Below are 25,003 nucleotides of genomic sequence, written 5' to 3'. Positions count from 1 at the left end.
CTTGCTTCCACTCAGCTCCCACTGATAAGAATGCCATGGCTACTGAGCACACAGACAGGGGAATGAATATGAAAGCCAGGAGTCCATCATCCTCAATTCAGAGATGGGAGCTGGATACCACCCCCCCCTCCCAACACCCAGCACCTGCAGCTAATCCCACCCTCCCAGAACACCCATCCCAAGTCCTGGGCACTGAGGTCTCAGCAGCTGAGGCAAAAAGTAAGAGCCAGAGATTCATTACTAAGCATTTGCTACTAAGTCCCCAGCATCCCTCCCCAGCCCTCCCCCAACCTCACCAACCTCCATAAAGTCCTTCCTCTGGTTGGATGCCTGCAAAGCTGTGGACAGGCTCCTGCCTGATTTCTGATCCCAGCGCTGTGTCCAGGAGGAGGAGAAAGCAGAAAGGCAGGTGAGTGAGCTGGTTTTCCATGCTATTACCTCCTACCACCACAGGTACCTTTAAAGTCTCAACCTCTGTCCCCAGCCGCTGGTAATAAATACTAAGAGCCTACTGTAAATCATACTCTATATGTGTGCAAGACTGTTGCTGAGCACCAGGCCAGTAGTTCTTACACTACAGAAGAACTCAATCTGGCTCCTGACACTCTTTTACTTTCTGGATCAACACAAAAGTCTTTTCCTAGTGTGTTAAACCCACCCTTCCCCTGTTCAAGATGTAAACAAGAGGCTCTTCCACACCACAGGCAGCTCCCAAAACATGAAACAGTGAGGAAACATTATGGTACCAGTAACTGGGCCATGGGTGTCTCCTCATCCTTGGAATCAAAAGGGAACAAGCAGCTTTGCAGAGCTCCCAGCAGAGGACACCAGCCTACCTTGCCTTCGTTGAGTTTCTTCCCAGGGTTGGTTTCTTCTGGGTGATAGAACCACTTGACTCGGACCACCATGTTGTTCCCCCACGACTCCCACATGCTCTGGATCCGGCCGATGTAGGGCAGGTTGGGGCGGCCAGCTGAGAGGAACACTGCACAGTCTCCAATGCGGATGATCTCCTTGCCCCGGACAATGGCCTTGTAGAAGAGCTTCCTGGCCTTCCCTTTCATTCCTCGTCTCTGCCAAGAGAGATTCACACGGGTGAGCGACCAGGGATTACCCTAGCTTCTCCTTACCCACCACTGCTTGCCCTGTCCTGCATCCCACCCTTTGCTGAAGGCAGATCCACAGCATTCTCAGGCATTCCCACAGGGAAACGGACAGAGGGACACACCATGGTTCTCCCAGACGCAGTGAAGACTAACCCCAATCCCCTTGCAAGATGGAGACCTCAGCTGGGGACCCACAGCCAGCAGAGCTTCACCACCCCAAGAGAAGAGAAAGGGCAAGGTAAGAGGCACCACAACGGCAACACCAGCACCAAGCACTACAGAGGGGAAGGAGAAGCTCCATTTACCTGTGTGGGTTTCCCAAACCACTTCCAGAGCTGCCGTGCAGGGAGGAACGCAGCGATCTTGGGCCTGTTCTCTACAGAGGGCAGGCGCTGGCGCTTGGCAAGCTCCTTGGTGGTGGGCAGGTGGATGCCCTCACGCTTCTTGGGCCTGCTCTTGTTGCCGCTCTGCTGCGGTGCCGGCGGCTGCACCGGCTGCTGTGCCGGCTGCTTCTGGCTCTGCGGGTGGGAGGACGCACGGGATTTCCCTGCCTGCTTGGTTGGCTTGGGTGGGAGGGTTTGCTGCACCGAGGAACTTGGCTGGGCCTCAGCTACTTCGTCATCAGAGCTACAGGAGGAATCTTCATCCGTCGTGGAGGAGGAGGAAGAGCTGGAGCTGGATGAAGAAGAGGTTGATGAGGCTGAGGAAGAGGAGGAAGAGGAGGAGGAAGAGGAGCTGCTGCTAGAAGAGGAAGAGGAGGAGGAGTTGGAGGAGGACAGGGGTGTGGATGCTCTCGAGCTGGTTGAGCTGCTGTCCTGGGCTTCCCCTCGGTTCTTCTCAGTCTCCTCTTCTCCCTCTGACTCGGAGCTGCTGTCGCTGCTGTTGCTCTCAGATTCCTCCACGGCTGCTGGAGCCGCTGCCTTTTCTTCCTGGTCCTTTGAAGCAGTGAGGCTCTCTGCTGAGCCATCAAACTTCCCTCCAAAGCTGGCAGGGGAAGGGTCTCCCTCAGCTGCTTTGGCTCGAGAAGATTTCTGCTTGCCCTCCACACCTACTGCAGGGGAATAGCCCAGCCCTAAGAGACTCTTGCCATCCCTGCGACTGGCCAGGGATGAGTCCTCCAGCATCCTCATCGCCTCCTTCATCTTCTTTGTCTTTGGAGACATCACACCCTCATGGTCCAGTTTGATCAGGATTTCATTTTCATGCTTCCTCTGAGCCTTGACCATGGAGCCAAACTCCTGTGTCTCTTCTGTGGGCCGCCCTTTCTTGGCCTTGGCTTTTGATGTTGAAGCATCGCTGGAGCTGAACGCAGCCAGTGTCCCGGGGAGGTCGCTGTAGGGTTCTGTGCTGAGGATGCTGCCAAACACAGCAGGTTGGTAAGTGGGTTGTGGGGGGCTGTGCAGCTTGGTGGAGATCTTCATTTTGCTGGCTTTTGACCTCTTTTCCTCTGTGGGAGCAGGAGAGCCTCCAGTTGGCAGCGGCTGTGATTTTCGTGACCCCTTCATGCTTGGTTTGCCCAAGCTGGCTGGCTTCTCTGGGACTGAGGAGGTCACAGGCGAAGACTCAACCTGATCCTTCTCTTCTGGCAAGGCAGCCTCTTCTGCAAAGGGGAGGAAACACAAAGATATGGTTGTATACATCCAAATGGGCTTTGTTAGCTCAGACACAACCAGACACCAATGCTGACCAGTCTCTGGCCAAGGCTGGCTTGTTCCTGACTGCTCAGGTATCCTCAAGGAGGCCCAGGTCCTACCAGGCAGCCCGACCTGATGCCAGCACCTGTGAGCAGCTGACAGGCAATGCCCAGTCATGCTGCTTCGACTGCAGGGGAATCAAACTGCAGATCTCCTGCATCTCTGACCCAACTGATGGCTGCTGAGATGCTCAGCTGAAAATGGGACTGGGCTCTGCAGCCTTGACAAAAAGGCTCTTGCAGGGCAGGCCAGCTTCTGAGCCAGCCTCCTGCAAACTGTAGCCACAGCAGGGGAAGCTGATGCATGGATGCTCAGCACTAAAGCAGTGCATCCATTCCCCTTCAGCTCTTGCCCCAAGAACAGCTCTGTCTTTGGGAGAGCTGTGCAAGGAATCTGGCAGTGGTAACAACCTACCAGCTTTCGCCTTGACACCTGGCTTTCTCCCTCGGCCTTTGCCCTTTGACACAGGCTCCTCTGATCCTAGTGCAGCTCCCTCTTTTCCTTCTCCAGTGTCTTTGCTGGATTTACGGCTACGGCGCTTGGTGCTGGGCACCAAAAGGGCTGGGGAAGGCTCGGCACCTGGAATAGATCAGAGAGGTGTCAAATGTAGTCAAACATCCCAGAATCTCAGAAGGAGGTGCCCGAAACTCCCTATATTTCATAGAGAGGGAAATGTCATGCAAAAAACTGAATAGTAAGACTCACACTGGATCTTGTAGTCAGGTGGGAGAAGCCGAATGTGAGACAGTGGGATACGTCCTGTGTCGCCATCATCAAACTCTACTGTGATGAGATCACCATCTTCCTCCAGATCCAGGGCTCCTGTGGGTTGGGGGAGAGCAGAATATGGGATGAGGAAAAAACATCAGAGTACAAACTCCTGCAACAGCTCCAAAGCTTCCTGTCTCCACCTTTCCTAGGCTGTGCAGGGAGAGCATTTTGCTACTGCTCTCAGCAATCACAAGCTGCTGCATTGCCCCTACTCTCCAAGGGAAATCAGCTGTGTTCCCACCATCTCTCCTGGCATCAGCTTCACTGGTCTGTAACTTGCAATTCTTCCTTTATATACACATAGCGCAATCAGGAGCACAAAAGCAAGACCGGCCATGGCAGAGGAATCTTCACTGAGTTTCTAATGGGACCAGATGGGGGAGTGTCAGAGGCAAGGCTATGAGTGTGCAGGTGATTAAGAAACCTCCACAACCTCAGAAATCTTTGGTGCCTGAAGCTAATTCTGACTCTTCAGTGTGTTGACTATTGGTATTTTAATTGCTCAGACTTTAAACTATGACAGCACATCTCCTGGACAGTAAGATGTTACTAAACCAGCATCATGATCTAGTGGAGAGAAATGGGCCAGTCTCTGAACCTCAGGACATCCACAGCAGATCTCAGGGCATCCCCATACAAGCCTGACATCCCTCAGGACACACAGGACTGAGACATCCCTGGTTCACAGGGCAGAGCAGTCAGCGTGGCCTTACCTCGGACAACTGTCCCTGGGTAGAGGCAGCGGTACTGCTGGCTCCAGTAGGCTGCAATCCTCGTGCCCTCGGGCAGGAACCGCACTGAAGGTGGTTTCACATCAATGATCTGCTCAGGGTAAGAGGAAGGCAATTACTGACGTTCCTGACACCAGCACACACCATCCCACCACACCTGGAGTGCAGCAAAGCAGCTCTGGAGAAGGCAAGTGACAGTTTTGCTGCTGGGAAATGCCCTCTTGTCCACTCACAGGACAGCATGGAAGACTATCCCTGCTGGCATACAGGCCTAGTGTGTGCTGCCATGGGGCAGTGACCCACACCAAGGCTATGGGTGCAGGACCCAGGTATGCCTGCAAGCCCAGCTGGAAGCCTCCTGCACCCCAAACCAGGGTTCAACAGCCCCTTTGGCCTCATACCGCTTCCTGCAAGAGCTGCTCCAGGCAGTAGATGTGGGGACGGTTCCCCCTCTCACCTTCCACCACCACACGGTATCTGAAACACAAAGGCCCAGTCAGACACTGCACAAGTAAGACATCCCCTGATCAGCTACCAGCTCCCTCTGAGCCCCACCACCAGTTTAATTGAGAGCATTTCATGAGAGGTTATTGGACTTTCCTCAGCACTGATAAACTAGAGTGAACTTTCCTTCCCTCCCTGGCAGGCTCTGTCAGTCTCTCTCCTGCCAGCTCTACACAACTCCCAGATTAATCCCTGGATCAGTGATGTCCCCATTCACTGGCAGAGCCCAGGTGGATACAGCAGCCCCTCAACTCACATGTCTGGTGAATGCACAGTCTTTACATGCCCAGCATAGAGCAGCTTGTCATCCATGGGGATGAGGACACGCAGACCATCTTTCAGCTCATCCTTGTCGATTATGCAGGAGCGGGGAGCTGTGAGGTGTTGGAGCAAGATGGGGATGAGAGAGCACCATAGAGGAAAAAGCAACAGGAAGGGGAAAAGGAAACCTCATACTCTCCTCATTACTCTCCACCAGGTAAAGATCAGAAGCCCGTTGCAGAAAGGGCTCCTTCTCTCTCCCTACCTCTTGGTGGCAGCAAATTTTGCCCTCCTAGTAATAATAAAAAGTCCCCTGCTTAGTAATAATAATAATATACCACTTAATGAAAATAGGGCAGTTCAGACACTGGGCTTCACATCAACACGTCACAGTGGGCTACTCTGGTAAAGCTTGTTTCTGGAAGGCTAAATTGGATGGAAAAGTGGGATCTCCACCCCAAAGACTCGTGGCTTTGGGTAAGGGATGTGTAAAAGCAGCACAACCCTCCTCTGAGAAACTGTTCACCTCCTCTACCTGCACAATCAGGCCCCCAGCCCCTCACCTGGTGTGGGTGGTCGCTCAACCAGCATGCTCAGTGGGATGTTCTCATCCTCTGAGAAGCTGCTGTCCTGGTTGGGTTCAAAATCCTCCTCTGCTGCCATGCTCTCCATGAGCTTGCTGACAGCTCCTCCCTTCCCTCGGTTCTGCAGAAGAGCAAGCAGCATGTCAGCTGGATGACAACAGGCAGCAGTCTAACCCCATCCCACCTTCCTCCAGCAACAAGTAACCTAAGGATACTGGGACCACTCTGTCTCCATCCTCAGCAATGTTAACCACACAGAGTTAAGTGGGTGTACCCAAACATGCTTTTTGGTTGAACAAAGACCTCTGTTTTTCTGGGTTTATCCCCAAGCATCACTGACAGCTGACCAAAAGCTGTCTCACATCTCCAGCCATATCCTGGAGGTTAGGAGAGATGCTGTGGAGCAGACAGCCATGGCTTTACTTTGCATTCACCACCTCTCTGCACAGCGCTCCCAAGACTGACTTCGCTGAACTGGGAGCAGGCACTGATCCTGTTCCTTCTTAAACAGCCCACAATCCATTTCTCTGTTGCACCAGACCATAAACATTCCACTCACAATGAGAAGATGTGTGTTATGAGAGAAGACAGGCCACAGCAATGGAGCAGAAACCAGATGTGACCTGGCTCACTTGGTGTTGAGCAACACAACCACCACCACCTCCTTGGTCCTTGCTATGCAGGACTCCCTCCACCCCGTGGCAGCCTTAGAGAAAAGCCCACTTGTTCCTTAATTAGAGGGATGAAGGGAAACGAACACCAGATGGTAGCAGCAGGTACTACCTGACCCAGCCTTCCTTGGATTTTAGGCTTCTCAAACCAGCATTTTGCCTGTAACACACACAGCAAAACCTGCATGTCTGTTTTTCCTCCTTCACACTGCAACAGTCCAGGAAGAAAGCAGGACCCTGCCAGCCACCCTCCAGACTAGAACCAGCCCCTCACCTCTTTTTTCACCTCCTTGGCTTTCACCTTGGCTTTGCTCTTCTTGGTGGAGCCCAAGGCACTCGCCAGGCTGACACGAACATCAGATGGGGAGCTAGGGATGCCAGGAGGAGACATGGATGAGGAGGAGGAGCAGCAGGGTGCTTCTTTACCCTTCTTCCGCTGCTAAAAAGAAGAAGAAAACACTCCCATCAGTAAAGAGAGGACTGGTAAAGATCTGGGCCCAGGGTGAGGGGAAAGGTGGAGCACAGTAGGCTGCGCACAGGAAAGGATAACCTTCAGCCAGCAGTTAAGTTTACTGACTGCACCACATGCTACATCTCCCAGCTCTGCTTTCAGGCTTCATACATTTTAGGAAGAGCTTTTCATCGCTCTGGAGAGCCATTCCTGCCCATCAAACCTTCCCCCAAAGAGCTCCAAGAAGATCCCAGCTGGCCTCATGTCACAACTAACTTAGGTCTAACTCTCTCCACAATCAGTGCTCCTCCATGATGCTGCCATGAATTGAGCTCAAGGCAGAGGGAGCTGAATCTTCAGCCAAGATGAAGAGCCAGCAACCCAGAGATCACTGCCACCACCAGCCAGGGACAGCCCTCGCAAGACATCGTATAAAAGGTGAACAGCCTTAAAAGCCAGTGTGGGGAAGACAGCTCAGCAAGCAAGGTTGCACAGAGTGGAAAAGAGATTCCACACATGTCCACTCTGGCCAATCCAAACAGGATGGATTTGGGACATGGAGGGTGATAAAACCAATGTGTTCAAACACAACAGGCTTTTACTATTTGTGAGTCAAATCCAGGCCTGACAGCTTCTCTGGGTGTACATGGGGCTGGCAGGGGTGACAAGGGACAGCCAAACAGCACTGGGGCAACTACCAAGACAGGACTCAACCCTCCCCTGCCCTAGCAGAGTTAATCACATCCCCTCTCTCCCACAGCAATCCTCACCTTGCTTAGCTCCTTCCTCTCCTTCCCCTTGCTGCCCTCCTTTTTGGGGCTCATGGGTGCCCCCTTGCCACAGCGGCCAGGCTTGGAGACAGGAGTGGAGCTGGCAGGGGCCACGGGGCTCAGCATGGCCGAGGACATGGTGGCATCGTGGAGGAAGATGCGCTCGCTGCGGCGCCGGTTCCACAGGTCATCATCACTGGCCTCCAGCCCAAACTCAAAGCTCAGCTCCTTGGGGGACTTGAATTTCTTCAGCTTACGGCCTTTGTCAGACCCCAGCTTGGCCTTGTCAGTGCTCCCAGAGCCGGAGTCAAGGCCGCTGGGGGCCTGGCTTGGTGGGATGCTGCTTGCCTCCAGCGGCCCCTTCTTTCCTCTCAGCAGTCCTGAAGGAGACTTCTTCCTGATCTTGATCTCACTCTCGGAGTCAGTGTATTCAAACTCTGTCCCTAGGTGCAAAAGATAGAACCATCAGTTAAAGCCCAGTCTGAGCCAAGAGGGGCCACATCCTGCTGGAAGCTTTTGGGCTCCATGGGAGACACTGTGCCTGCTTAACAGAGCCCTGGCTTGTTCCCCTTTCCAACCCCTCCATCCTTCAGATGCACATTTCTGCCCCATGAAACACTGATTTCCCTGTTTCAAGTCTCCCTTGCCCCAAATTAGAGCCCACACACTCAGGCTGTGTGGTTCAGGATGTCCCCATCTCCCATAACCAAAACCCTGCAGAGAAGCTCTTAAAAGAGAAGCTACTCTATCATTTGCCCCTCAACCAAAAGGAGCTGCTCAGATGAAGCCAAGCACGAACCCCACAAGCTCAGCCTTCCTCCTCTCCCGGTGGGAGTCCTCTCCAGTCTCACCTTAGAGGCAGGAGAACAATCTCTTTTAACAAATCAAATAAACCTGTATTTCAAGCTGATTTTTTTTGCCATTGGCCAACAGACACCACAAATCTTTTTACTGGCTCAGGTAATTGCCTTAAAGTCAAGAGAGGCAAATGATCTTTTGTCTGTGGCAAATGGAAATCCCCTCACACTGGCCTCTGCTCAGCACCAGGGGCACAGCAGTACCCAGAGGCCAGAAGTTATTGTAGGAACACCAAAATGTTCCCCACCTTCAGCGTGTTCCTCACAATCTGATAAAGGAGAACGAGGCCATATGTTTGAAGAAGCAAACGGGAAATGGAAACAGCACCTCCACATGAAGCAACATGGGCAGGAGCCAGGCAAAGCTGTGTGGCTGCAGAGGCACTGTGCCATCAGGGAGATATGAACAGCCAAGAAGTTTGCCCAAGGTCATGCACTTGGAACAAGAGACAGAGCCCAGGTTTTCTAGATCCATTTATTTTCCAGGACACTGGAACTCATGGGGTGGCACAGCACCTCTGAAGGTGTGTACAAACATCACTAGAACCTGGTCCTCCCTCTACATAAAGGTCTCTCTTGTATCCTCCTCCAGCCTGCCCTCTCTGCACATACATCTGCATGACTGTGCCTTCAAACCAGCCAGCTCTGAAATGAGGCCTTGCTTCATGCCAGGGAGGTTGACACAAACTCTTCTCCAGCTCAACGGTGAACAGCCCCTGCTGTGATAACCACTGTGTGCAGGACAGTGGAGAGAGAACACAAGGAACCGAACATTCACGTGGGAAAATGAAGTTATAAGAGGCAGAGGCACAGAAAACATCTCCTTTCAGTCCTTCTTTCTCCACTACGCTCACCTTCCTGAGGAAATCCAGTGCGCAGGAACCTGCTCTCCTCTCCTACCCAAACCTCTTCCCCTGAGACAGCCCCAGCACGAGCAGGAAAAGAGCAAGCCTGTCAAAACCAAAGCTGGCAAGGCTCAGGATGAAAAACCCACTGGAAATTACAACACTCCTCCTCTTCTCTCACTACAGCATGAGGCAATTTCTAGATGCTTCCAGTTTCAAGGAGGGCAGGTTACAAGACAATAAATTCTTAACAGAGGCTGTTGGAACAAGTTGGCAAAAGCCTAATATAGCATGGAAACAGTGTTAAAACAAGCCAGGCTCCCAAGGAAGACATCATTTTCCATTCTGAAGCATGCTATAAATTCCATTATCACTTAATAAATATTAATAGAGAATTTATAAATGGAGCCCATACAGACGTGTCTGACCAGGAACGATGTCACCAGCAGCCACTGGTGCAGCAGAGCACGGGGAGGGGAAGAAATGAAACTCCCAATTACGTGTTAGACACTGAAACCGAGACAAGGACAGAGACAGAAACACAGGGTCTGGCACTGAGAACACAGGGGCAGAGGACGGCATGCTTCTTTCAAGTCTCTCTGGCTGGTTTCAATGAGGAAGCTGATGGGATGGGCTGACTGAAATGGTTTTTCTTCTGCTTGGGTGTCTGCTTTTCTTGGGTATTTAAGATCAGCTGCATTTAGCACATGCTTCCTTCCCTAAAATGCAACAGCTCTACACTGCTTTCAGCACTCTGTCCAAGGGGGGACAGTATCCCATCACTTGCCGTTGCAGCCTGTTAAGGATTGCCAGGTAGCACAAGAGGAAACTTTGACAAAGCCCCTAAGGAAGAAGCCATGGCTGCAGCTGCTAAACCTGCCATAGCCTTGAGTGGTTCTTGTTTTCTTGCCAGGCAATTCCCCTTTCCTTCAGCATCAGGACCAAGCAGCCAGAAGCGAAGAAAGGGCAAGACAGTGTCTGGGTAACAACCTGCTCTCTTGCAGCACAGCCAGGACCCTCCTGACCTTCCGCCTTGGCCCCCATAGCACTAACCCTACCCATGCAACTCACCCATCAGGCTCTGCCGCTCCTCCTTCTTCTTTGCCTTCTGCTTGGCCTCCAGCTGGATGATGGAGAGTGGAGGGGGAACGATGGGGCTGGGCATGGCACTGGCAGCAAACCTTGCTAGAAGGCCCAGACCACTCTCATCAAGGGCAGGCGATGAAAGCCTGTCGGTGCCGTCTGTCCCATAGTCCTCTGCTTCCTCCTCTTCCTCTTCATCCTCCTCTTCGTCCTCCTCTGAGCTAGAATCTAGCATGCAGAAAAGAGGAAGCCCATTACAAACCTGATGGAGCTGTGCATCAGCCACATTTCAACCCCAAAGTGTAACTCTCCTGCTGCTCTGTGCTCACCTAAGTAGCACTGAGCCCCCCCCTCCAAGCTGAGCCAGAAGATGTTGGCCACACAGACACACGTCTTTGCAGCCATACAGCCAGGAACACCCTGCCTACCACCACCCTTGAAGGACACAGCAATACAGGGTACAGCAGGGAGGACCCATTCAAGACGAGGGAGGGAAGCATAGGGTGTTGGCAGAGATTTGAAAAGGATGCCATGCACTCCTTCCCTGCAGCTTTCAGGAGGAATTAAAAGCTTAATTCCTTTGAAAATCCCAACCTTGGAGCTGTGGGATTCCCCTCCCACCCACCACCTCTTCCTCCATAACAAAATCCATTAGTGTAATCAGAACCAGAGATCAGCATGGAAGGGGAATACCAGAGATCAGCCTGTGCCATGGCAAGGAGGACAGAGAGAGGAGAAGGGGCAGGAAGAAATAATGCAAAGAAGGAGGGAAATAACTTGAAAGCAATGGATTTGGAATGCATAAGGGAGACGGGGGATAAAGTGTAGGCGGTGTTGGAGGAGTGTTTAAACACTCTGCCTCAAAACTCTCCGTGCCTTTCATTTCCCTCTCTACAGCTCAGGCTAGGGAAGCCCAGCTCAGCACAGGCAGGAAGAGCTGCCCACAGCCACAGTCTGATGCTGGCAATGAAATCAGCCTTGGCTGACACCTGCAGAGAGCAGTGGGCTGGGGGTTTCCTTTGCGGTGTATATACAGCAGGTATTTTGAGGGTAGATGCTCTGAGAGTGGCACCTCTCCCTTGCTACAGCACTTCCCAGGAGTCTGTCATCAGCTCAAAGGCAATTAATCTGAACAGCATCTCACCCAGCTTGTGCTGGTGAGCACACGTATACCACACACATCCATATACACACACATATATGAGCACATAAATCTAGATGGAATAGATTTAACTGCACAAAAAGTGGGCCTGGAAAAGGGATTTCATTCCTCTCGAAATTGAGGGCTTAAGTAGGATCATGGAGGCTGCTGGAGAATTCCCACCACTAGCAGGAGCCCTGCTCGCCCCCAGCCTGAGCCCACTCACCAGCTCCTCTCCCTCTGAACCCTGAGCCAAATGAGAAAACAGATCCCTTCAAAATGAGCTGGAATGAACATGAAAATCCTTTTCTTTTCACGTATGCCCTCTGGGATAGATAAAAACGTCCTCAACACTCGGCTGTTTAAAACAACCCAAACCCATAACACCAAGTGTCAGTTTTCCACTTTGGATTATTTCTCCGTGACATTAGAAATAAGAGGAAAATCAGAAACCAGCGTACTCATCCTTGCATTTTATCAGCTGAAGTAATGGCCAGCTATATACAGAGAGAGATGTTATTTTTCTTTAACAAGGAGAGCTTCTCTCCATGGCACACATCAAACAGTCACAAGAATACTAATTTTTAACTGCATCAAAAGCTCTTCCACATTTCAACTGCTCAGGCTGGCTCCCTGTGATATAAAATGCTACTAAACCTACAGTCCTGCAGGAAACACCATGAAATCCAGAGCCCTGCTCACTCTCTGCATAAAACCCACATGGAAAACATAAAAACTCTGCAGCAAATTAGGATCAGATTCCTTCCCCTACCAAGACAGGGGCAAAAAACTGCTGGTTCCCTACATTCTGCCAAGAAGAAAGCAAATCCAGATGAACTCAGCTCTTCTGAGATGCGAAAAGCACCTGCCTGAAAAGCAGCAAACCCAGTGCCCGAGTTCAATGCCCCACCAGGAGGGAATGAGACCCCCTCCACACATCCCATTTGGCTGGGAAAATCAGGAAAAGGAATGGAAAAATCAACCTCACATGACAGAATTAATGAGTGGGATGAGCTGAGAGCAGCTCACTGAGAAGCTGGGGAGGGGAACAGGTTAAAACCAGGGCAATTCAGCAGAACAATCCCTCCATGACCTGTCCCATGTAAATCCCCCTCGGCTCAGCTCACTGCCTGCCCATCACTCCTTCAGCATCCAAAGATGCTGCACATGTGAGGGCATAAAGGTGCCCAGCAGCTACAGTATTTCAAATGCAGCAAGGTAAAACAGATTTAAAAGGCAGGATGAAAGCAGCTATTACTCATGCCACAGAAAATGTACGACACAATAACATACCTGGCAGTTATTCTAACCTCTTTCAAAGTCACACTACAGAAAGACAACTGAAGCTACAGCCTCTTGTCAGCATTCTCCCTGCAACACTTGTATTTTTAGCTGCATGAAATACAATTTTCAGCCTGAAAATACACACGTTTTAACACGTTCACAGCACAGATCTATCCTCCTCCACCTCTCATGGCAAGGGCACATCTTGCCGACTCCACTCTATATGCACAGCACAACCCCTGCTCCTCTTCCTCTCCGTTTTCCAAGGGACAAAAACTAACAAATGGGATAGAAAGAACGTATCTGGGGCTCTGCTCCAAACACACATGAATCTAAGCTAAATCCCCACATTTATGGTTATGGTGGCAAATAAGTCATTGGTGCTCTATGGCATTTTGGAGAGAGGCATGATGCCTGTATTTAATGCAAAGCAGTTTTACTCCTGCTGTACCCAAACTACATGTGGGCTTAAATGAAGTATACACAGATGCCTTAACGCAACTGAAGCCTCAATTTTTCACTCCTGAAAAGGTGATTTTTAGTTAACAATGGAGAAAAAGACATTAAATAATATAATTTTTTCCCTTCTATAGTAATTCTGTTAACACTGAATGAGGATAAGGAAAATAATACCCAAAGTTGTAAGTTTTCTAATCGCCATTTTTAAGAGCATGTATATGTGTGTATATATCCACATGCAACCACACGTGTACATACAACTCTACAGTCAAAACAATCACTTCAGATTTAAATGCCACTGATAAACTAGACCTAAAGAACACTTTTCTAAGCTTATTTTTACCTGCACTAAATTAAAACCCAAACCCAATTCAAATCGTTCTCATGGCTTTTAACTTCTACTGTAGGAGAGCAGGAAATGAAGATCTGTTAATGGTGAACAGAAACTGGTTAAGCAATTTGGGTTTTAAAGGCTGATGTAACAAGGTTGAGGGGGATGTGGACAGGAAAAGCTTGGGAAGGGGGGAAGGAAAAAAATCACACACTTAAAAAGAGTCATTTCACATAGAAAAGAAAATAGCACGGTTTTCTCATAACACCAAGCAGGCCTACAGCATACAAAGCAGGCTAAGTACAGGCAGACTTTAGACAGCTACTGGGTCATTGACATCTGATCTGTGTGATCTGTCCAGATTCTGGAGGTTATCGATTTTGGAGTGTCCAATTGCAGATTGTGCCTTTGTTTTTCTTCTTTTCCTTTTTCAAACAAGCCAATTCTCATCATTGTAAATACTTTTTTTTCCCCCCCAGATGTGCTGTGCTGCTGACTCCAGAAATACTTACAAAATTAAACCCATTAAATCCATCACATGGGAATGACTGTGCAGGGAAACAGTGAACCCTCACTGGTTTGTGTGGGGCTTTTTCACTGGGGTCAAACCATCCTCCCCGTCACAGAAGGAGAGCAGGGAAGAGGGTACTAATTTCTTATGGAAAACAGAGTATGGAGGAGGAGGAAGTGTGGATCTTTGGTCTCGGAAAGCTCAAGGTATTACTTATCCTGATGGTTTTCAAAAGTCCCCTGTGGCTTTAGCCCCTATTAGGAGTTTCCTCTCCAAGGTTACTGGAGAAAAAACCACAAGCTTTGCCTCTTACCAGAAGGGCAACATGGTGTTTAGTCTGTAAGAAAGCAGCATTGTCTATCTCAAACCAGATGAAAACACTTCTTCCTGCAGCTACTCCTACCTCTGGCATAGATATTGGGCAGGGTCATGGCCAGGCAATTACCCCGGGTACTAGGAGAGTCTGCATCATGGCCCTGAAACCTCTAAGGACAGTGGCAGAACCTTTGCTGTGGCTTCTCATCTCGGCCCCATCTGCAAACCTTTCCCTTCACTGGGTGTTAAGGGGTTTCCCAAAGGAAGGTCTGGCAACAGTGAAGTATTTCTGGAGTCCTCAAACACATGCACACAAGCAAATCTTCCATGCAAGTCTCTTCATGGACAGAGGAAAAGTCAAAAGTGGACAGCAATCATCATTAAAATAACCAAGAGGATGCAAAGAGCTACGTGTCATTATTCATGGAGGTAACAGCGAAACGTCTGAGGCTGACAGATGACAGAAAGAAAAGTTATTTTGCCTACCTACATAACAATGGTCAAGGTTCAGGTTCATGGCTAGAGACCCTCGCTGAGAAGTGTCTGCCCTACAACCAGCCAACCACTTTGCTTCTTTAGTGCAGCGTGAGAGCAAATGCAAGAGACCGACACAGACATTCAAAGCATCATGGATAGGGGCAGGGGTGAAAGGGTTGGTCAAGCAGCTGCAAGGAGAAAGTGAGCACTTCTAGAAAAGCTGAGGTTATTAATCGGTTTAGTATCAGGGAAAGCCATTAGAAACCCTATTACCCAAATATCCCTTTAAGTAAATGCTTCTGAGAAATAACAAAAATAAAAGCATTTGCAGAAAAAAAAGCCCCAAACCTGTAGCAAATAATCCCTCCCCACCTCCCCTTCCGTGCCCACCTCCCACCCCAGGAGGTTTTGCATCTTTGGTTTCCCCACCATTAAATGACAGCCCAGAGGAATTTACAATGTGTTTCCCCCATTTGTTCCAGATTCCCCAACCTCCTCCCATATTCCCCTCCCCTCCCTGGATAATCCCATAAAACTGGGATTATTTCTCTTGAAAGCAGACAGGTTACTTGAAAGATAGAGCCAATTAGTGACCTATCTGCTTCCCTGGAGCAAAACCAAGAAGCAAACCCCAGAAACCCTCAAGAACTTAGCAACTAAAAGGGATTGATATCCTCAAGATTTCCAACAGCAGCAAAATAAACACAGGGAAGATGCAGGAAGGAACAGGGAAGGGAAGAATGGAAGTTAACGCAGACTCTTAATGGAAATGTGGCGATCTCACCTTTACATAAAATCCACTATCCCCAGAATTGTCTGGCTTTTAAGAATGAATTTTCCTTTTTAAACATATATTACTCCTTTTTTTTGGGGGGGGGGGTTTCTTTGGAATGCATTGGTGGGTCCAGCCCAAAGCCACATCCAACCAAATCAGCCATCTGCTGCATTCAATAGCTTGTATGACCTTTCTTTGGAGGTTGGGGTGTGGAGGGGGAGAAAAAGCAAAGGGATGCATGGAGGAAATGAACATCCAAAACCAAAAACCAAAGGCAAAACCACAAAACAAAAGCAAAAAAACCCTCTCCAGGCCCTTTTCAATGTGAAACACTAAAAGGTTTTCACTGTGCTCTGCAGCTTGGATGATAACAACCGGGGATGCTCTTGCTTAGCATTCAGCCCCGATGCGCTGCTTCTTTCAGGAGCTGAGGGCTCATTAAAATGACCTTTCCCCATGATGATTATTTAATGAGTGCGCTCTAGAACAGAAACCCCTTGTGTCTCTGGAGGGAAGGGCTCGAGTAATCCCTTTTCCCACTGAAGTCCTAATGACAGGCTGACAGGGAAGAGCTGCGTGGAAAAAACAGGGGGTGAGGGTGAAGGAAAACTGCGGAGTCAACTTCCATGCAGTGATTGCCACAGCCTTGGACACTGTGGGTGATGCGGAATAAAACAATCACCACCCAAAAAAGAGACACAAAAATTGGTTTTATAGCTCAAAAGAGTGATTGTTTTTGGCTGTTAAATAACAGGGACCTTATGCTCAGAGCAGAAGCAAGGACCAAGCGCATCTACATGTTACCTGCCTGCTTCGAGAGTCTATCGGTGGGGAAACCAAACTGAAACAGAAATAAAACCACCAAAAAAACAAACAAAATATGTATTAAATAAAAGGGGATGGGGATGGGGAAGGCCTAAGCTTTACATGGACAAAGGCAGCAGGGATATTTGAATAATAGAGAGTACCCCAGACTAGGTTAATTCCAGTTCTACTCATGGGGAGTGGGAGCAGGAAGGGGATGCAGAGCAGGATGAAGTGAAGCGGCAACCTAATCGGCCTGATAAGAGACACAGCAAGAGAGACAAGGTACACAGGTTTAGTTAAAAATGAACTCGGTCTGTTTAATAAAAGCTCGGTATAACCAAATCGCAAGTACAAACATCGAGTCACACAAGCCACACAACGGTATCCCGGGATTAAAGAAACAAACACTGAAGGAAAAGGGAAACAAAAAGAGAAAGGAAACAAAAATAAGGGAAATAATGAAAAAATAAAAAAGCTCCTTCCAAACTGCTCATGCCAACAGAAAATAATGAGAAATAATAGTAATAATAATATAAATGGTGGTGGTGGCAGCGAGGAAGAAAGTGAGGGGAAAACTGAAGGGAGGAAGGGAACAGGAAAGCAGGGAGAGGTGGACACTAAACCCCGGTTGCCATAAAAGCTCTAAAAGAGCCAGCCAGCCTTAATATCACAACCCATAAAGGTACAAAAGGGCTATCAGGTAAACGTGGGGCTCATACAGCAGGCTACGCTGCCAACAACAAAGATGGCCGCCCTGGCTCTGACCATCAAAATGGCTGACCCCGGCCCCCCGCCCGCTCCCACACAGCCATGGCAGAGGGGTGCGTGTGGGGTTGCGTTTGCTATAAACTAATAACCTTGATCGAACGAGTCCTCCGAGGAGTCGCTGAAGGACGATCCTGCCTCGGCCTCCCGCAGCAGCAGGCAAAAGGGCTGCTTCCTGCCCACCGCCGCCGCCGCCGCCTTCGGCTTGAGCGGCCGCCCGGCCGCCATGCTGCGGGGGGCTGCCTTGGGGCCGCCGGCCGCCCGGCCGCCCTTCCTGGCTGCAGTGCTGTAGAGACCGGATGGCCGTGGCTTGGGGACGGACGGGGGCTGAGCCGGCCATTCATCCCTCAGGGATCCGTCCTCCTCCTCCTCCGAGTCTGTATCTGTGGTCAAAGCAGGGGGGGGAGCGTTACCTCAGGGAATGGGGGTGTTGTGGTGTGTGGGGAGGGGAGAAGATGGAGGTGGCTGAAGGAAGGACCCCCCCCCACCATGGGACACCATCTTCCAGCCGTGCTGGGTCACTCCATCACAACCCCATGGCTCCGAATGCAGATGGATGAATACACACAGCGTTAGGGGTTTCCTTCTTTCGGTGAGGAACAGACACTCTCCACCTAGGCCAAATGCCTCCTTAAGACAAGATTCAAGGAGTGTTTTAGGAGGAGAAAACTGAGGTAGGTATTTCATGGAATCATAGAACAGTTTGGGTTGGAAGGGTCTTTAAACCTCATCCAGCTCCAACCCCTGCCATGGGCAGGGACCCTTTCCAATGGAGCATCTTGCTCCAAGCCCCTGTGTCCAACCTGGCCTTGAGCACTTCTGCAATGTGATGTCCATGGAATGCAGAGCAGCGCCAACAACCTGGTTATGTCCAACACTGACCTACATCTCCTTCTCCCCATGAACCCCCTCTCCCAGTGGGTTTTCAACATGGGCAGCCAAAGCAAGCCAAGTGGGGAACGCATCTGACTCCAAATGCCTACCTCTGAACACACCAGCTCAGACACTGCAGCAGTATCAACCGCACCAAAGCAGAGCAGGGACCCAGCTGCTCCTCAGCCTGTGAAACATGGCTCTACAAGTGCTGCCGAGCCCCACAGGTGATGAGAAGATACCCAGTGGTCCTCTTTGGGCATGGGAAGGTGGTACAGAAAGCATACAGTACCCCTGGATGCACTAAAAGCAGGTATGAATTGTCACCTCCCCTCTTGTGAACACACCATTAGCTTCACAGTGTTACAGTGGGGATCATCCCAGCCTGTGAGCAGCAGCAGATGCTCTCCAGCATCAGTCCCCACATCCATCACGCTCGTTGTGGAGAAGGAACAAGGGATAACTAGTTTAGGAGGCCCAAAGCCCAAATATGCAAATCATTCTGGGCTTCACTCCTGTTAAATCTATGGGAATAGGATGCTCGGCTCGCCCTCTGGATCTCTGCCCAAGGTTTTCAGGACTCCAGCTAGAACACCAGGAGGTTAAGAGGCAGAAGGACTTGGCACCAGTCCTGTTTCTCCTCCTCCACAAGAGCAGCCCACCAGTCATGGGAAGTAGTGCCATATGCTCGACCTGCCTCGCCACATCCATCACGCCTGAGTGACCCAATGACAGGCCCATGCCTCCCCTCCCCATTAGATCCAGAGCTCCCAGTTTAGTGCCTGTCCTTAGAAGTAAAGCTCATTCAGCAACTGAAGTATTGGGTGGTGTGTACAGCACAGTCAGCCAAAGGCTGTGTTCAAGTCCAGTGGCTCCTATTTTGCCATGTAAATAGCTCATTTCACGCCAAACATTTGCTCTTTTGGACAACCATTGGCTCATCATCCTCCCCACTACTGACATATCTAAACTGGTGTTGCACTGAGATGTATTTGTTATGTGTACAAACACCCTGTAAGGGTTTTAACACAGGACTGAAATAGCTGCAAGCAGAGGAAGGGACAAGTGAGCTATGATAAATACACAACCAGACCTCAGACCACAAACTCTAAGACCCTCTGCCCCACTGTCTGCTTGAATTGCTGAGGACTCTTGTACCTCCACTTCTATCTTCCCAATGCTATCTGCAGTTCAGACTTTCCCTTCTGTAACAGCAGTCCCCAGCTGTGCTCAGCTGCAAGAACCTCTGCTCAGGTGCACTTTGGGTTCCAAAATGGGCATCAGTACACAGGATGCCGGGGTGAGATGGACACTGATGAGACAGATGGGAATGCTGCACACAGCCAGGAACCAAGCCACAGCTCTTTATGGCAGGAAGATGCTCACAAATATCAGTGCCCCCTTCTCCAACTGACTCAACATCATAATCCTAAAGCAAATCCCACCCAGCTCAACAAAGACTTGGAAACTGGGCTGTTAACCACCTCCTGGAGCAGAGGCTATGAGTACTCATCTAACAGGTAGAAAGAGAGTGTCTGCTTCCCCCGAAAGCAAGAACATGGGCCAACCTTTTAGTTTAAAGCATTTTTCCCCACTGATGACCAGTACAACACAGGCACTGACTGGAAGAGATGCACTGATACTGGCTGCCTCTTGGACAGCAAGTTGGGTGGACAACTCTGACCCCAAAGATGCAGCAGCATTGATTAGCCATGAAGGAGGTCACCTCTCATGTATGAGCAAAACCAGACCCCTTCCAAGAAGCCAGAAACACCCACAAGCCCCCACAACAGATTACACTGTAAAAAGAGATAAAAGAGGGGTTACTTACTATAGGAGTAGCTGCTAACTTCAGATATCGCTGGTGAATGGGAAACCTTGAGCTGATTTTTGACTTTTAAGCCCACCTCCATCTTCTTCATTTTGGCAGCCACTTTGGTTTTACCTTCCTTGGTGCTCTTCAGTGACAGGCCCAGGTTCTTGGCCAGGCTCTTCTTCTCCTCCTTGCTCGGCAGAGCCTCGTGGGGTGGCAGGTACCTGCTGCCACCTCCACTAGTTTTGGACTTGCCCCCAGAGCTGTCAGCAAACTTGAAGGGGGATTTGAGCTTGTCTTGTTTGGTGAGGGACAGAGCCTTGTCAAGCTTGCTGGCCAGCTGCTCCTGATCTGATGGCACCTTCTTCTTTTTGAGCTTTAACTGCCGAGGTGAAAGGAAGAGACACAGGTGAATACAGAGCAGCTATCATGGGAGACATGAGGGGTTTTACTAGCCCTCCTAACAGCCTCCAATGCACTAGAGTTAGTAAGGCCTCAAATGACAGTCTTAAGCCTCAGTTGCCATAACCCACCATGGTGCTAGGGAGGAAGATGTCAGCAAGCAGCACAGCTTTACCCTTATCAAGTCCTGCAAAACCACAAGATTAACCTAGAAAACCTGGTTTTTCTTCCAAAGGAAGTATGTCCATAGAACAACGTATTTTGGAGTTCTTGTTGCTCAACAACTCCTGGGGTTTAGGTGACGTTTGGACTGGTTTTACAAGCTCTTCTCTAAATCACAAGGATTAAAAATCTTCTTTACCCAAAACGCCAGCCAAATAAATACGGATTTCCACATAATCAACCAGCTCCAGAAGCTGGGATGCCAAGAAGACCCAAAAGCCTCTCAGCAAGAGCATCAGCACCACTGCATTACAGTCAGTGCTCACATCATTTTCAGTACTTTCTTGCTTCTTGAAGGAAATAAATACACTTTACATGTGCTGCAGCTAGATAACAGCAGCTGTAACTCAGTACTTCGCCTGTGTGCACTCCGAATTTCAGCAGCAGCTTAAGGCTCCAGTAAATATCTCATTGCCTCAACAGGAGCAGAAGAAAACCCTGTGTTTAAAATAGCAGTTCAAGCTCCCATTCCTTCCTTGCTTCAGGAAGTGCATTCTCCTCCACTGCCTCAATAGGCAAAGGGGTAAGACAAGCACTGCTCTGGATTCAGAGCTAGTGCAACACTTCAGTGCTCTGGCTGGCTTGAAGGTGTTTGCCCCTGCTGCCTACCAAAGAGGTCTGACCTCCATAAGCCAACATTAGCCTTTGCCAACAGCCCTCCACTTCACAGTCCACTCATGAAGAGCTTCTAAACCCATGTGAACTGAGAGCAGATGCTCCGAGATCAGGAGTTACCCAGTGCAAGCCAACACCAGCAAAGCAGCAATGAGATCCTTTGGCCTGTGGCTCCATGTCCCCCATGAGGGCACTGACCTCATTGGAGAAGCTGGGAGCCGCATCGTGCTCTTCCCAGCTCTGGTTCCTCCCTTTCATCTTGCCACTGCTGCTCTCCACATCCTCGTCCTCCTCCGGGAGGGCCCCTTTGTGCCTCTTCTTCATGCCCTCACCAGTCTCAGAGTCTTCGGAGAGCAACAAGGACTTGCTCAGTCTGCAAGCCAAGCAGAGGATGGGTCAAGGTAGGGGGGGGGGGTTTCCTCCCTGTGATCCCCACCAAGCTCAAAAGTGAGGTTAAGTGCCTTGCAGGACAGTGGGGATCCTCAGTGACAGCAGTTTGGACAAGGTTTTGCACCAAAGAGGAGAGCCAAGGAGCCCTTCTTGCACACTCCTGGCCACCAGCACAGATGAGGGTGCCTGGAATCAGAGACCTGCAGGGTGGTTTCCGAAAGGAAGCACTTGGGTGTCTTGAGTAACAGCCACCAGACACTGCCTGACATGGCACAGAGCAGCAGTGGGGAGGACACACAGCTGAGCTGGCCCTGTAGGTCTTTTCCACCTCTACTTTCATGGACTCTGTAGATGCAGTGAGATTCCCAAGGCCCAGGGAGCTGCCTCACTGCCCACACACTTGCTCTGATTGCCTGGGTATGAGCAGGGAGGTGGTAAGGAACTGCCACACAGGGTGACAGAGAGGGATGAGGACACTGCAGGGACTGGCTCGCTTAAAGGACAGGCAATCTACCTCCACGTGAGAGGCATTTCTGAGCTATGTCTTCAGTCTTGCTACAGGACTGGGGGGAAAGGAGAGGGTAAATAAAGAATAATAATAATAAAAAAAGAAATAAAGTAGGTGAGACTAGAAGCACATCTTTCACTGCTCCCAAACTGTCTCCAGTAACCAGATCATCAGTCCAAACCTCAAGACTTCTACCACGCTTCCATTAAAAGCTCCCTTATACCACCTCCTTCACACTAAACCTCCTGGCCTCGCTCATACCACCACCACAAAGCCACTAAACACAGGGCAGCCTCCTCAGCTTCCAGGCATCTTCCCCTCCCCTGCATCCTCTCTGCTGACCTCCACAGACAGCTCAACCAACACTTCAGGCCCTGAACATTGGCTGAGGATCTATCTCCATCTCCCACATCAAGTTGATGAAGCATCCCTGTGATTCCATGCACAAGCAACTCCACCATGCACGCACACACGCACAACTCCAGCCACCTCCGGATGTCTCCAGCCTGTCCAGCCACCCAGATACGAAGAGCCAAAGACAGAGCCACCAAGAGGACAGGTTTTAAGCAGCACAAGATCAGTGGGAGCTGGGCAACCAAACCTGATTTGCAAAATACACAGCAGCTTGGAGGTGCCTTCCCATTGGGAGAGACTGAGGCATACATGGATGATTAGATAGCCAACAGTGGTGAGATCCAGGCACCCAAACAAGAGCAGCTGGACTTGTGTAAGAGAAAAAGTCAGAAGAAAGACTGATCCAGATGCTTCAAAGAGAGAGATCAGAGGAAACCAACTCCCACTGATTAAGGGGACAGAGATGACAACAGCAGAAACACCGCAGAAAGGCCCTACAAAGTGCATTAGCCCTGTCCTTCCAGGTCGTAACACCAACATCCCTGCCCTCAGCTCTACAGCACCCGCTTGCACCATCTGCTCTCCTGAGAACACATCAGGATGCTCTCCCCAACACCAAAAGCTCACCTAGAGCTCCCTGCCCAGCCGGCAGCTCCACATCACCTCAGTGCTCAACTCAGCCTGTTCTTGCACCCAAAACCATAGACATGTGCTCTACCAGCAGAGCAAGAGGATGCTGGCACCCTATTCCCATTGGAATGACACACTCATGTTAAATGCACACACTTCCACAACACCACTGCTGCTAGAGACCAGCCTGCCACTGCAATGCCACAGCGAGCCCCTGCTGCATCCGAGATGCTGTCCCCAAGTAAGACCCTGGTGCAGCGACCCTGCCATTTTCCCGTCTTCCCCATATTCCAGCCTTACTTTCCACTCTTGCTGTCACTCTTCCCTCTCTCCTTAATGGGTGACAGAGCGCTTGATCCAAGTTTCCTCTTCCTGGGCCTTCCAGGGCCTCTTCTTGCCAAGCTTCTACTTTTCTCGTCATGCTTTTCCCTTTAAAAAAACCACACGCTTCACTGTTAACCAAGGCAACAAAAAAAAAACAACCAAAAAGGCAAAGAAAACAAAAAAGCAAAGTCAAATTTTGCAACCAAAAAGCAAAAAAACAGGAAAGAAAAGAGAAAAAATAAAATAAAGGAAGTAAATCCAAAAAGAAGAAAAAAAAAGGGGGGGAAAAACCTAAAAGAAAGCAAGCCAGAACAGGAGCCAACCCAGAACCTTCTCCTGTCACCAAACTGCTACACTGAGCTGCTGAAGCCAAGGTTTGTCTCTACAACCGTCTCCCAGCTGCATTCACCAGTGCTCAGGTTGTCGTGTCACATAGCCTAGGAGTGTGCAGTGCAAAGCTCTGGCGGGCGGTACCAGGAGGAGAGGAGACAGGGAGGGAATGGAGGGCTGGTCTCAATCCCGGACCAAGGGAGCAGCCTGAGACTTACTCAGAGTCCCTGCGGCGCTGCAGCTTCACCAGCTCCCGCTGCTTCTCCTTGTAGCGCCGCTGCAGCTCCGCCAGCCTCATCCTGTAGTCCAGCTCCATCGCATCCATGTTCTCAATGGCCGATTTGATGGAGTACATCTAAGGTGGGGAGGCAAGAGGGGGGTGAGAAGGTCAGGAGATGCTCAGGCCCTCAGACTGGGGTGGTGCACACTGGGGTGCTCTTGCAGCGGCCAAGATCTGCAGCCATCCATGCTTAACAGTGGAGCAGAGCATCTTTGCCCACAAGCACAGCCCTAGAGTGGTACCCAAGCAAAACCAGCCAGGTGAAGATGCTCGGTGGCTTGTGCATGGGGAGGTGTCTGCTCTGAGGGACAGCAACAGTGGGAAAGAACCTGTGGGGCAAAATACACCCATAGAACTGTTTTACCTTATTTAACAAGACAGATCAAGATATTCCCTGTCTTGGAGCACTTACTTGCTGGGTACAAAGGAATCTGTCAGCTTCTCCCATGGGGAAGAGTCAGCAAAGAAAGAAAAAGGGAAAACCTTCCTGCCACTGTATTCATCCCCTCCCCAAAGCATTAACAGATGAGTTCCTGCTGGCTCTGTATTACAAACACCACTTCTAGTGCTGCCCAGGATCCTGCTGAATTCAATGCTGTTGACTCAAAACAAGGGAGAAGCTAAATCACACCACAGTGACTCCCTGGGCAGCTACAAACACGAGTGAGGGAAGCACCAGCTCACTTTGGGAATGCAGGAGGGCAGCACAAGCTCAGTGGCAATCCAGGCCTGGAAGAGCAAGCTGTGATGAGTGGATGCGCTGTGGCTTTTCAGGCTCAGCCACACTCAAGAGCTACTTACGGGTTCGTCTTTCTTCTGCATCCAGCTGTACTTTTTGTTGGGATTCAGCTCTCGAGGCAGCCGGATGGTTTTCAGACTTTCCATAAAGGGGGTGGAAAGTACTTCCATGAGCATGTGGGTGCTGGCAGCCAGCAAACTCTCCAGCGTTGGCCGGACAGGGAAACTCTCTGGACCTGCTGGGAAGGACAGAGAAATCAAGCTACAGAGATTCACATTCCAAGACTGCTCCTCCAGGAGGCACAAGGAGAGGATGATGTCCCTTTGTGGA

At 50.2% G+C, this 25,003-nt stretch overlaps 1 protein-coding gene across 2 annotated transcripts in view; it reads right to left on the bottom strand.

Moving 5' to 3' along the window:
* TNRC18 (trinucleotide repeat containing 18) overlaps positions 1-25,003 on the bottom strand; it is a 53,885-nt gene that overhangs the window by 2,565 nt on the left and 26,317 nt on the right. The window contains exons 10-27 of one of the 2 annotated variants that reach the window (XM_034065621.1): positions 24,736-24,908; positions 23,873-24,009; positions 23,301-23,429; positions 21,317-21,491; positions 19,898-20,261; positions 17,286-17,576; positions 10,317-10,556; positions 7,544-7,986; positions 6,597-6,761; positions 5,631-5,772; positions 5,063-5,180; positions 4,704-4,779; positions 4,285-4,393; positions 3,506-3,622; positions 3,215-3,379; positions 1,412-2,706; positions 837-1,073; positions 301-375 (exon numbers count right to left, since the gene is read on the bottom strand). In XM_034065621.1, the coding sequence (XP_033921512.1) occupies positions 301-375; positions 837-1,073; positions 1,412-2,706; positions 3,215-3,379; positions 3,506-3,622; positions 4,285-4,393; positions 4,704-4,779; positions 5,063-5,180; positions 5,631-5,772; positions 6,597-6,761; positions 7,544-7,986; positions 10,317-10,556; positions 17,286-17,576; positions 19,898-20,261; positions 21,317-21,491; positions 23,301-23,429; positions 23,873-24,009; positions 24,736-24,908 (4,451 nt within the window). Of the gene's footprint in view, positions 1-300; positions 376-836; positions 1,074-1,411; positions 2,707-3,214; positions 3,380-3,505; positions 3,623-4,284; positions 4,394-4,703; positions 4,780-5,062; positions 5,181-5,630; positions 5,773-6,596; positions 6,762-7,543; positions 7,987-10,316; positions 10,557-17,285; positions 17,577-19,897; positions 20,262-21,316; positions 21,492-23,300; positions 23,430-23,872; positions 24,010-24,735; positions 24,912-25,003 lie in introns of both variants that reach the window. The other variant, XM_034065620.1, reaches the window with a different exon arrangement.

This window comes from Melopsittacus undulatus, chromosome 8, assembly GCF_012275295.1.
Source record: "Melopsittacus undulatus isolate bMelUnd1 chromosome 8, bMelUnd1.mat.Z, whole genome shotgun sequence".
Classification (NCBI taxonomy): Eukaryota; Metazoa; Chordata; class Aves; order Psittaciformes; family Psittaculidae; genus Melopsittacus; species Melopsittacus undulatus.
The sequence above is the reverse complement of the archived record's forward strand: the minus strand, read 5'-3'. Positions and strand labels throughout refer to the sequence as shown.